The 13,647-nt window shown below is 39.9% G+C and overlaps 1 protein-coding gene across 5 annotated transcripts in view; it reads right to left on the minus strand.

Annotated features, from left to right (window-relative positions):
* The window catches only part of LOC136861679 (solute carrier organic anion transporter family member 74D), a 287,694-nt gene that overhangs the window by 169,559 nt on the left and 104,488 nt on the right, over positions 1–13,647 (minus strand). For all 5 annotated transcript variants that reach the window (XR_011019109.1, XM_068230942.1, XM_068230951.1 and 2 more), the window contains exon 2: positions 815–1,022. Coding sequence is in view for 4 of the 5 variants with exons in the window: in XM_068230942.1 (XP_068087043.1) it covers positions 815–1,022 (208 nt within the window). In the remaining variant the exon portion in view is untranslated. The remainder of the gene's footprint in view (positions 1–814; positions 1,023–13,647) is intronic.

The raw sequence follows: 13,647 nt of genomic DNA on the forward strand, positions 1-13,647 counted from the left end.
AAATGTTAGAGGGCATTCAACCAGTGCAGGTTATTGTAAATAAAAAATGTGTGTGATTAAATTAATTCCATCCCGTGGTTGGACTTTGGACAGCCAAAGTAGGGGACTGCCTGTAGGGGTGAAGTACAGTGGGGACTTCGAGGGCCCTGGGACTGCTACAGTAGCTGTGAAAGCCCTTCAGGAACTCTGAAAAGTGGTGGCAAAAGGGGTTCTGGTTAAGACGCAGCAGGTCGTTATGCTACTTAGGTTCCAAAATGGGTAAAAAGTAAATAAATAAATACAGTAAATGCAATGTAAATTTTAATCTTATACCAGTTGTATAGTATTATCTGAAGTAATTCCACATACTGTATATGAGTTGACTATGTTTATAAGTACAGGAGATATAAGTAGAATTTTGTAAACAATATAAATGAGATGTGTGTTTAATAGAAAAAATTGTTAGCATAAATTGTATAATATTGTATTCTAGGAAAATGTTCTTCTTCTCTTGTTAATTTAAAATTTAAGTGCTTGACAATAATGTATTTTAGTGTACCATTTTCCACCAAGGTAGACACCTCATTTGCAAATAAAGAGATTTTGATTTGATTTGATTTGATTTGATTTGATTTGATTTGATTTAACATAACACGAAGAGCATAACTGATTTTTTAGTTGGTATAGTTCTTATATGTGCACTCATCTTCTAATGGAACATTAAGTCCTTCCTTACATAATCTTTCAACAGTGTTACGAATTTTAAAACTTCTGTCTTAATGCATAAGTCCCCTTGTAGGTTATTATCTTGACATACCAATATAGGAAAGCTCACCAGATGTTTTACTAGGAATTTTGAACCTCTTCTCTAAAGTTGTGAGTACTGCCACTCGATAGCTGTACAGAGCAAACAGGTTCAATCCCATGGCACCATGAAGGATCACGTACATCTTAGTACTGGCCAACTTCTGAAGCCAGGTGGGGTGGAAGATACCAAGTCCACAACGTGTATCATCTTCAGAGCCATCTCCAGGTTGTGCGGACTGTGAAAAAGAAAACAACATTATCACACATCATATTTAACTGCACAAAGTTGCAGAACCTCACAATCATGTGTAGACAAAATTAGAGTGAAGCTGAGGCAAAGTGTGGTAATTAAGAAACCAGGGAGATAAAGAAACAATGATCCAGTATTTCCTCTCTCAGAAGAGAAGAACGTTGCTCTTTCCCAAACTTGGATACCCTGTCAGCACAGGAAGTGTGTGCACTCCAGTTTAAACATTAATAAAAAATGAACAAGTACACCAATCTCAAATCTAATCACATCCCTTGGAAGCTTGTTTTTATTTTTCTATTCTCTTTACTGGCAATAAGATATTGTTCTTATTGAAATATATTAACCAAAACCAGAATAAAATAAAGTACTGGGTTTCTTGCCATTTTAGAATAAGCTACACTTTGCAATACTAATTATCTATTTTTTAAATTATAGAAGGACCCCCTGTGGATGGGGGATGCAGACAAAGAATACACCAGCGGTATCCCCTGCCTGTCATAAGAGGTGACTAAAAGGGGCCCCAGGGCCTCTCAACTTGGGAGCGTAGGTTGGCGACCATGGAACCCTTAGCTGAGTCCTGGCATTGCTTCCACTTACTTTTGCCAGGCTTCTCACTTTCATCTATCCTGTCGGTCCTCCCCTGGTCAACTCTTGTTCTTTTCCAACCCCGATGGTATTAAACATTTGAGGCCAAGGGAGTCTTTCATTTTCACGCCCTTCGTGGCCCTCTCCTTTCTTCGTCCGTTACTTCATTTTTCTAAGTGACGGATCCCTTCTTTCTTCTTTTTTTCTCTGTCTGCCACCTGTGGGTGGGTGACGCAGACGAAGAATACACCCACGATATCCCCTGCCTGTCGTGAGAGGCGACTAAAAGGGGCAACCCAGGGATGATTGTATTAGAACCATGAAACTACTTGTGATTAGTGCCATAATGGGGGTAACACCATGGGTCGCATTTACTTGCGAGTAGTACCACTATGTTAGGTACACAATAGGTTTGTGATTAGTAGCAACAGAGGGTGAATCAGTATAGGTTTTCCAGTACAAGTGATTAGTACCATTGTGAGAAACACCACGGGTCTGGGCATTGTCTGTGATTAGTACCACTATATGAGCGACACCGTGGGTTTGCGTTGCCTGTGATTAGTATCCACTATGTGAAGAAATCCACGGGAATACTGGTGCCCGTGATTAGTACACCTAGGTGAGGAACACCATGGGTTTGAGTTGCCCATGAGTGGTGCCATTATGTGAGAAACACCATAGGTCTGCGTTACCTGTGTGATGTACAATACTTGTGAGTAGTATCATAATGTGTGGAACACCGAGAATCTACGCTACTTTTTATTAGTCTACTTTCCAATTGATAAGTACCATTATGAGGGGCCACTGACCTGGATTTTGGACCCCTTTAGACAACAAGTATCCTCGATTCAGGATTGTGCTTCAGAAGCAGTCCCTTGGTCAGTAACACTATTGTTTATGATAGTTTCTGGAAGGTGGGGCATTGGGGGTTGGAACCACTGATTGTTTTAAATTCATATCCATCCTTTCATTCTTCAACAACATGCATTTTTATTCTGGTCAGTGAATGATTTTGAACTTTAAACTGTCATTACATTTAATCTCATTTGGTAGCATTAGGGGCTGATGACCTAGATGATAGGCCCCTTTAAACAACAATCATCATCATCATCATCATTATCATCGATTATAGAAGGGAATTATTTTTAACGTAGTTTCAAAGTTTTAAATGTCTAGAATGAGCTGTGTGTTAAGAGAATTTTGATTTTTATCCTGTTATGTGTTTGTAGTGGTTGGTATCATGACAGCCCTCCCTTAAGTTTTGTTTCAAAACAGATGACAGTCGTGAAGTGCGCAAGTGTGTGTGTTTTTATGTTCAGTGGAAGTGCTTTTGTCAATAATGGTGTTAGGAAATATTCCTGTACAATAAATTATTTTCCTTATAGATTAAGCTCCAAATTTATTATTACGGAACACTGTGATTGAATTTTTTAAAGTGAGATCCTAAGATGCCAAGCAGGCATTCAAAATCATACTTGTGTTCATTTTAAGGACTTAACTTCTTTGTTTTAAATAATCATATATGAATTTTGATTTGATAAGGAGTGATGTGCGCTCAGCCATGAAATCAGCCAGCCTGGCCTAACAAGCCTATCACCAGTAGACTAGGGAATGAGTAGGCATATCCAAGAATGGGGGCCAATGAGACTGCATAAACCCTCGAAATACTGTTGAAATTTTGAGAAATACATGGGACTAGCTGTTACCTGTGGCTTCGCTCATATGCATTACCTACTTTGATAAAAGTAATTGTTCCTTGGTACTGCAGTAACACATTATCTGAAAATCCCTAGTCCTCTCTCAAGTTGAAAAAATAAAAAATAATGTATGTTTCTTTATTTTTAAAGGAGACTCCAAATACCTATTTTCACATCTGTAACATCATCAGTTTTTCAGATATATCCCCATAAAAAGAATTTAACCCTTTATCAGTCATTCGCCCCCACCAAGTGGATTTTACAAAGAAAAAACTTGTTTCTTTATTTTTAAAGGAGATTCAAAATATCAATGTTCATGTCTGTAACATCTTCATGTTTTAGATGTAAGTATCCCCATAAAAAGAATTCAACTTGTTTTCCACTTCTTTTCACCCCTGTTATATGGCTTTTCTGAAAACAAAAAAATACACTGTCTGAGCAAATGTCATGGGATAGCGCAGCACTGATGCGCAGGTGTGTTGTCTGCACACCACACGCCCCCTGTGCCAGCGGCAGTTGTATAGGAGACCTTGTGAGCAGTGGCTGTGCATGCGACAGGTGTAACATGGAACGTCATCATGAGCTGACACCGTTCGAACAGGGTATGGTGGTCGGTGCCCGACGGATGGGAAGTGCAATTTCGGAAGTGGTGCAGGAATTCGGCTTCATACGATCAACCATGTCCAGGGTGTATCGTGAATGGTTGAATGCGGGTGTCACCATCCACAATAGATGAACGACCGGACGTCCAGCCACCCTCGATGACTGTGACCGGCGACATCTGAGACGGATTGTCAATAGTGACAGACGGGCAACCGTGCAACAAATCATGGCTCAATTCAACACAGGCCGTGCTAGACACATCTCCCAGTGGACAATCCATAGGAACATGGGTTCTATGAGGTATGGAAGCTGGCGCCGCACACGGGTGCCACTGTTAATCCAACGTCATTGGGCACAACGACGCGCATTTGTTGCCAGCCACCAGGGATGGACACTGCAACAATGGCGTAACATGATATGGTCAGATGAATCACGATTTGCAGTGCACCATGCCGATGGGAGGCACCATGTATGGCGCAGACCACATGAAGCGATGGATCCCGCCTGCCTTGAAGGTGTGGTCCAGGGCGCTGGTGTCTCTGTTATGGTCTGGGGTGCATTTTCCTGGTATGGAATGGGCCCCCTAGTTGTTCTGGAAGAGACTTTGAATGGTACGCAGTATGTTGAGCTGCTGGGAGACCATCTCCACCCATTTTTGGCCTTCCAGCGCCAAGACGGTTCTGCGGTGTTTCAGATGATAAAGCGCCGCCACATCGTTCCCACGTCACCCGAGAATGGTTCCAGGAACATGCAGCAGAGGTCCAACGACTGCCATAGCCACCCAGGAGCCCCGATATGAACCCTATTGAGCATATCTGGGATGTCCTGGAACGCAGGCTCTGTGCCATGGATCCTGCACCCACGAACAGACCAGCATTGGCGGCCGCTCTGCAAAAGATTTGGTGTCAGCTGCGTCCAGAGGACTACCAGGGACTTGTTGACTCACTTCCACGGCGTCTCACTGCAGTTCACAGGAGCAGAGGAGACCCCACACGCTATTAGGTGACTATCCTATGACATTTGCTAAGTCAGTGTACATGTTCCTTTAGTTTTAAAGGAAATTCAAAATAGCAAATTTCACATCTGTAACATGTTAAGTTTTTGAGATGTACTGTAGATACACTCATTTTAAAAATTCACCTGCTTTTTCAATTATTTTCACTGCCTTAAGTGGTTTTTCTGAAAACAAAAAATATGCTTTTCTTTAATTTTAAAGGAGATTCCAAAAACCAATTTTCACGTCCGTAACATGTTACGTTTATGAGATATACTCATTTTAAAAACTCACCCACTTTTGCAGTTCTTTCCACCCCCTAAGTAGATTTTCCAAAAACAAAAGAATTAATATTTCATTATTTTTAAAGGATATTCTAAGTACCAATTTTCATGTCACTTTCGAGATATATGTGTCCTCATATAAAGAATTCAACTCCTTCTTCCCCCGCTCCCACACCTTAAGTGAATTTTCAAAAAACCACAATACATGTTTCATTATTTTTAAAGGAGATTCCAAATACCAATGTTCACGTCTGTAACATCATCAGTTTTTGATATGTAAATCTTCTTATTCTTTTTCTACCGCTTTTCCCACACCTGTGGAGTCACGGATGCAAACTGTGTCGCACATGTGGATTTGACCCTGTTTTATGGCCGAATTCCCTTCCTGACGCCAACCTATATGGAGGGATGTAATCACTATTGTGTGTTTTTGTGGTGGTTGGTAGTGTGGTGTGTTGTCTGAATATGAAGAGGAGAGTGTTGAGACATACACAAACACCCATTCTCCAGGCCATAAAAATGAATCAAAAGCGATTAAAATCCCCGGCCCGGCCGGCAATCGAACCTGGGACCCTCTGAACCGAAGGGCAGTACACTGACCATTCAGCTGAGTCTGACACTTTTGAGATGTAAAATTCCTCATAAAAAGAATTCAACCCCTTTTTTTGGTCCTTTTCCCTCCCCTTATATATTTTCCAAAAACAAAAATACATGTTTCTATATTTTTAAAGAAGATTTCACATCTGCAGCATCTTCAGTTTTTGAGATATAAGTATCCCCATAAAAAGGATTAACCCTCTTTTCAGTCCTTCAGGGTACGTTTATGCTGCAGCTTCGATGCTGACACATGGATGCTCGCCCTAGCCCCCGCTGCTGGTTATTGCCAGGCTGCTCGCCATGGAGCTTTTACCCTGAAGCACTCCCGCGCGCACGCTGTTGGCAGCTCTCAGTTGTAGTCGAAAATTCAAAACAGCGGAACTGATACTTAAGGCTGTTTGTATTTTGCATAATTTTATTATAGATATAGAAGGACTGAACACATATACTATGAAGACGTACTTCCAAGAGCTACCCCATCAAGGAGAAACAACGCAGCTCCAGCTGAATCTTCTGAAGTGCGGAATAAATTCAGAAATGTTTTTAACGAGTGAGTCGCAGTTCTGTTGGCGAGTGTATCTTACAGTAATCTGGTGTACTGAATGTGTAATAAAAAGTGTAAAATGCCTTGCCTGAATTTTTCAGTGCATTTCTACTGTGGGAGTTGATTGAGGAATGAATAATTTAATAGTGCACTTTTGAATAATGTAAAATAAGGGGTTATAGTATCTCATTTTGACTTTAGTTAGGTCTCCTAAACAAAATATATTTACATATTTTTTAAAAACTTCTTTTACGTTGTACCGACACAGATAGGTCTTATGTCGACGATGGGACAAGAAAAGGGGAGGAGTCGGAAGGAATCGGCCATGGCGTTAATTAAGGTATAGCCCCAGCATTTGCCTGGTGTGAAAATGGGAAACCACGGGAAACCATCTTCAGGGCTGCCGACAATGGGGTACGAACCCATTATCTCCTGGGTGCAAGCTCACAGCTGCACGACTCTAACCGCACGGCTAACTCGCCCAGTAAATGAATGTACAGTTTGAAAAAAATAACTGTCGAACTTTCCATGAAAAACGGGGTACTTCATATAAATCACCTCCCCCTAAATAGCAAGAATAAAGGAACAAAGTTGACGTAATCATTCCGCATTCTTTTGCCACTTCATTCCATAGTTTGATGATGATGATTGTTGTTTAAAGTGGGCTAACATCTAGGTCATCTGCTCCTGATGGTACGAGATGAGACGAAATGGATTAAAAATTATAACTAACCCACTGACTAGGATTAGAAAAATGGCAATGATGAGGAAAATTATTATGAATTTAAAATAAGCAGTGGATCTAATTTGCAATGCCTTATTTTCCTCTAAAATTAAAAAGAGTGAAATGTAATAAAATTGAATAATGCACTGAGATAGAAGTAAAATAATATATTTAATTCAAATTAAAAATACACAAAGATAGATAAATAGTCAACAGAATAAAATAAAAATTAAAAACAATGGGGACTTCACTTTTAAACACGTAAAACAGGCCACTATCCTTCATAAAACGGAGAACGAGGTCTACTGGCTGCTGGTCATCTCATCACTCCTTTTATTCTGTATGAACCGCATGCTGCTGGTTCCAAATGACATTGTGTTCGAAGACAGGTTCAGAAAGCAAGTGAGAAAGTGACAACTGAACATGTGTATAGAATGTGAAGAGAGGAAGAGTGGGAGAGCAGGTGACCTTGAAATAACCAATCACAGTCCAAGTTACAGGATAGCTGGCAATGTGCCAGGCTCGAAAATCAAATGTGTTTGAGACCATGGATGTGGCGAGGATAGCAGCCAGAAGCGCAGCTATAAGCCGGGCTCCAGGGTAAAAGCACCGAATGAGATCCATTGGTTTGTTTCATCATCGCCTAACATCAAGCAGCGAGGCTTGGCGATGTGCCAGCAGCGAAGCTGCAGCATAACCGTACCCTTACACTCCTTTATGTGGATTTTCCAAAAACAAAGAAATAGAGTATGTGTTTCTTCATTTAAAGGAGAAATTCCAAATACCAATTTTTACGTCTGTAACATGTTAAGTTTTAGAGATGTAGTAATTTTAAAAATTCACCCCCTTTTTCACTTCATGTCACCCCCTTCAGTGGATTTTCCAAAAATATAACAACATGTTTCTTTATTTTTGAAGGAGATTGCATGTACCAATTTTCACATCTGTAACATCTTCAGTTTTTGAGATACAATTAACTTCATAATAAGGATTCAACCCCTTCAGTCAGTCAGTCAGTCAGTCAGTCAGTCAGTCAGTCAGTCAGTCAGTCAGTCAGTCAGGACATGTTATTTTATACACATTCAAAGCAGCGGTATTTTTTGTCCTTATTTTATTTATATTTCCTTGTAGTCCTTCATTCCCACAGAATAATGAGAAAGTCAAAAATTTCAAATACTATGAACACAGTTTGAAAGTTAAGATACAAGATCTGAAAAAGATACATATATACATGCACAGCCTACAAACATACATACAGAACACGTTCATTATACTGTAGACTGCTATGCCTTTCAGCCAAGCTAATGCAAATGAACTAAGCGCATCCACAGTCTTCTATTTGCAACTAGTTCTGTGGCCTATTTCAGTTGTACACCTAGTACTTTGAAATAATAATAATAATAATAATAATAATAATAATAATAATAATAATAATAATAATAATAATAGTAATAATAATAATAATAATGTTGTTGTTGTTGTTATATCAGTAAGGCCTCTCCCTAGTGTTAGCCAACACATTAAACATCTGATATGGTAAAGTATTGTGAAAACAAACTGAATTTTAAGCACACTATGTAATTTTGAAGTCTATTAACAGATGTCACTAGTTTGGGATATTACATAGGGAATTAGAATGAACTCTCTTTAGTGGCGAATTGTAATGGTAAGGAGTTGGCACTCCCTAACAATGTTTCTCCTTTAGCATGAAAGGGTTAGGGTTGTGCCATGTTTATTCATTTTAAATGTAGGCTTTTCTAACCTAACTTAATTTTGTAAAGTACCGAGCTCAATAGCTGCAGTCGCTTAAGTGCGGCCAGTATCCAGTATTCGGGAGATAGTGGTTTCGAGCCCACTGTCGGCAGCCCTGAAGATGATTTTCTGTGGTTTCCCATTTTCACACCAGGCAAATGCTGGGGCTGTACCTTAATCAAGGCAATGGCCGCTTCCTCCCCACTCCTAGGCCCTTCCTGTCCCATCATCGCTATAAGACCTATATGTGTCTGTACGACGTAAAATAAGTTCGAAATCACCCCGTGACATCTGCTCACAATGAAGAGGTTGTGTTGGACGCTATCCAACATAATTCCCACACTAACACACGGGTCACTGCACAGCAGACGAACGTCAGTCGGGCATCTGTTACACGGATATTGCTTACCCAGACTTAATATTTGTGAGCGAGAAGATAGTACATCAGTGTGTTAAATCTGTATGTGCTCCTATTCCGAATGCATTATCGTCCAATAATGTGTCAACCGGTAGCTGCCATTAGACCTCAAGAGGTCTAGTTTAAAAGGAGATATAATTTTAAGAAAGCTAACTGGGAAAGATTCACCAACTTGCTGGACGAGAAGATCAAACCACTCATCCCAATTCCAGAAGCATATGAACAGTTTAATAATATCATCAGGGAGTGTTCAACAGCTACAATCCCTAGAGGATGTAGAGCAAACTACATACAAGGTCTAACTCAAGAAACCTCTGCCCTCCTAACAGAGTATTATAAACTATTCGAAGTTTCAGCAATGACACCATCACAATGGGACAACAAGTAATTTCTTCTATTTCTGAAGCAAAATGGGCACAGTGGTTAAGGTTGATGGAAGAGATTGACATGGGTAGAAGTAGTCAAAAAGCTTGGCGATTACTTAGACGACTCAGTAGTGATGCTAATAAAACAACACATTCCAATGTCACAGCAAACCAAATAGCACATCAACTTCTACGAAATGAACAACCATCAAATCCATGTCGGCTTCAGAATAAAGGAATTGAGAGGGATTATGAGCAGGAGACAGATACACTCAATAAACCTTTTACTTTATCTGAGCTGAACAGAGCAATAAATCAGTGTAAGAATGGTAAGGCTGCCGGCCTAGATGAAATATGTGTTGAGCAAATTAAGCAATTTGGACCTGTTGCTAACAATGGTTACTAGAACTGAACAACAACTGTATAAACACCTGCAAGTTACCACGTGTGTGGAGGAAAGCCAGAGTAATCACAATTCTTAAACCAGGAAAAAACCCTAATGATCCGAAAAATTACAGACCTATCTCACTGTTGTGTCATCTGTACAAAATCCTAGAACGGATGATCCTGGAAAGACTTACTGTGATCATTGAACCACTTCTTATCCCAGAGCAAGCAGGATTCCGTAAAGGGAAAATTGTACTTTACAGGTTCTCCATCTGACACAGTATATCGAAGATGGATTTGAAAATCATAAAATCACAAGGGTGGCTTTTATCGACTTATCTGTTGCATATGATACAGTTAATCATCGTATACTGTTGCGCAAATTATACAACATGACAAAAGATTACAAGATGACTCAAGTAATTTGCAATCTTCTTCAAAATCGTAGGTTCTTCGTTGAATTTCAAAATCAGAATAGTCGATGGAAGAAACAAAAGAATGGTTTGCCACAAGGCAGTGTTCTCGCCCCTATGCTCTTCAATATCTATACGAATGACCAACCTCTTCCAGTTGGCACCAGAAGCTTCATATATGTGGATGATTGAGCTATTGCTACTCAAGCAAACTGCTTTGAGGTTGTAGAAGAAAAGTTATCAGAGGCTCTTTCTGAACTATCCTACTACTACAGAGGAAACAAATTGAAGCCTAACCCATCTAAAACTCAGGTATGTGCCTTCCATTTAAAGAACAGACAGGCGTCAAGGAAATTGCAGGTAGTATGGGAAGATATTCAACTAGATCACTGCCCAACACCTAAATATCTAGGTGTAACATTGGATCGTGCTCTCACCTACAAACAACACTGCATGAACATCAAGCAGAAAGTGTCGGCTAGAAACAACATCTTTCGCAAGTTGTCTGGAACCAATTGGGGTACATATCCAAAGACGTTGAGAACTACAGCCCTGGCTCTGTGTTACTCTGCTGCAGAGTACGCTTGCCCTGTTTGGTACAGATCAAGTCATGCTAAACAAGTTGACATTTCTCTCAATGAAACATGTCGACTCATTACTGGCTGCTTGAGACCAACTCCACTAGGTAGAATCTACTGTTTGGCTGGAATCGCCCCACCAGATATAAGAAGAGAAGTTGCATCCATGAATGAGAGAACTAATGCACTTGCCTCATGTGCACACCCATTGTATGGACATGAACCTGCCCACCGAAGATTGAGGTCTAGGAGGAGTTTCCTGAATACAACCGAAGATTTAAACGAATCTGCTCAATCCACAAGGTTGAGGTTATGGAGAACTAGAAATCCTCAACTTGCTGGTTGGATGCTACCAATTGAACATCTCCCTCCAGGACACGAGGAACATTGGTCTACGTGGAAATCGTTGAACAGGCTTCGCACTGGGTTTGGTAGATCAAGAATCACTATGGTAAAGTGGGGCTTTCCTGGCACATCCAGGCAATGTGAATGTGGTGAAGACCAAACCACAGCCCATTTCATGAACTGTAGTAAGTGTCCTTTAAGTTGCACAATAGAGGACTTAATGGCTGTGACACGTAATGCCAAATGGCAAAATTCTGGGCAGACACTATTTGATATATATGTCATTAAGTACCATTATTCTATGTAAAATGTATGCTTCTGATATGAATAAATAAACCCAGCGGTTTTACCCGTACCATCTGCACTTACACCAGGAGCTCCATGGTCATGATTTCGAAGCCTGGGTGGCGTTCTGTCAATGGCAGGTTTCCATCTGCCACGCTGCACCTAGAGTAAACTAAATCGCATGAGATGTGGAGTAGGTAGAACACACATTTAGTGAGATGTACATCACTCGCACTCAATGTGTATATAAGAACTATCAGAGTTGATTGGTGGATAGTGATGTAAATATATTGTGTTTTCTTCTTGTACTTTCAAACTTTGTAAATTGCTTTCCTTGACTGTATAGATATATGATAATTTGTATTTACTTTGTACTTATCTTTCACTGGTTGTGTAAATAGTTTATAGGTAGTCATTATTCATCATATGCCAAATAAATAAATAAATAAATAAATAAATAAATAAATAAATAAATAAATAAATAAATAAATAAATGGACCCTACAGAATGAGGACAGCGATCCTGCCTTTTTACCGACCATTTATGGATGAAGCAGAGTTCCACAACAATGGAACCATTAATCAGCATAAAAGGCATTACTGGAGTGTGGATAATCCTCATTGATAGGTAGCTTTTCAGGTATAGTGGGGTGTGAACATATGGGTAGTATCGTGGGTGATCACCTCATTGATCCCTATATCTTTGAGGGAGCTCTGACGGAAGAATGCTATATGCGGTTTCTCCAAGATGAACCACCGCCATTCTTGGAACATGTGCCACTCATTGACCGCTGCAGAATGTGGTTTGAACATCACGGAGCTCCACCGTATGCGGCTGTGGTCATCCGGCACCATCTTTATACAACGTATCCAGATCAATGGATAGGAAGGCAAGTGCCTATCCCCTGGATTGCCAGATCACCTGATCTTATATCCCTGGAATTTTTTCTGTGGGGTCATGTAAAACAATTGGTCTATGCACAGGAGCCAGCCAATCCTGATCACCTTAAACAACTCATTATGGAGGCATGCCAATCCGTTATGCAGGAGATGTTGCAATGTGTCTAACAGTCCTTACATCACATATAGCTCTGTATCGACCACGAAGGTTGTCAGTTTGAGCAGGTATTGTGTTAAGCAACGTAGTTAACTGAAATCCTGTCACATGTTTCCTAGACTCTTTCAACCCAGCTCCATACCATATGCCACCATACTAACGGCCCTTTTTTAGGACCAAATAAACAAATCAATCTCTGGAAACTAATTAATAGTTGAGCTCATGATTCCTGCTATTTTCTAACCCACAACCACACATCTCATTATATTACCTGGTTTAGGGAGAGGGACCTATGTATTTCAGAATTGTAGTAAACACTGTGGGTTACATAAAGCTAGATCGCAATGGGCGGGTGAACTACTCAGTATATATATCTAGATATATCCCTGTTCATTTTATTAGTTATTTGAGGAAAAAATAAAGGAAAACCGAGCAATGCTGTTCAGTTTCGGTCACGTAGCTATCAGCTTGTATTCGGAAGTTAGTGGGTTTGAGCCCCTCTGCCGGCAGCCCTCAAGATGTTCGTATCCCACTGTCGACATAAGACTTATCTGCGTCGGTGTGTTGTTAAGCAAATTGTAAAACAAAAAAGAAAGGAAAAGCTCTTTAGGAAGTACATTCAAAATTCATTGTTTTCTCTTTAATCCAGGATCCCACGCCTTGCCATTTCTTTCTATCTCCTACCCTTGTGCAATAATAATAATAATAATAATAATAATAATAGAACTCCTGAAAGAAACTGCAGAAAAAAGTCGGCCTCGAGATATTTTTTGAAAAGACAGACAGACTTACAAAACAAATAGTCGAATTCTATGAAAACAGGAGTAAAGCCAAAAGAGACGCAATGAAATTGATTAAGAAGTAAGTATAAATAACCATCTAATCGATACTTTATTAATGCCTCAGGCAAATTGAATAAAATTAAAACTTACAGGACATGTTTTGACCACTTACTGGTCCTCTTCAGCTGTATAAATAAAGAAC

Source organism: Anabrus simplex, chromosome 1 (assembly GCF_040414725.1).
Source record: "Anabrus simplex isolate iqAnaSimp1 chromosome 1, ASM4041472v1, whole genome shotgun sequence".
Taxonomy (NCBI): domain Eukaryota; kingdom Metazoa; phylum Arthropoda; class Insecta; order Orthoptera; family Tettigoniidae; genus Anabrus; species Anabrus simplex.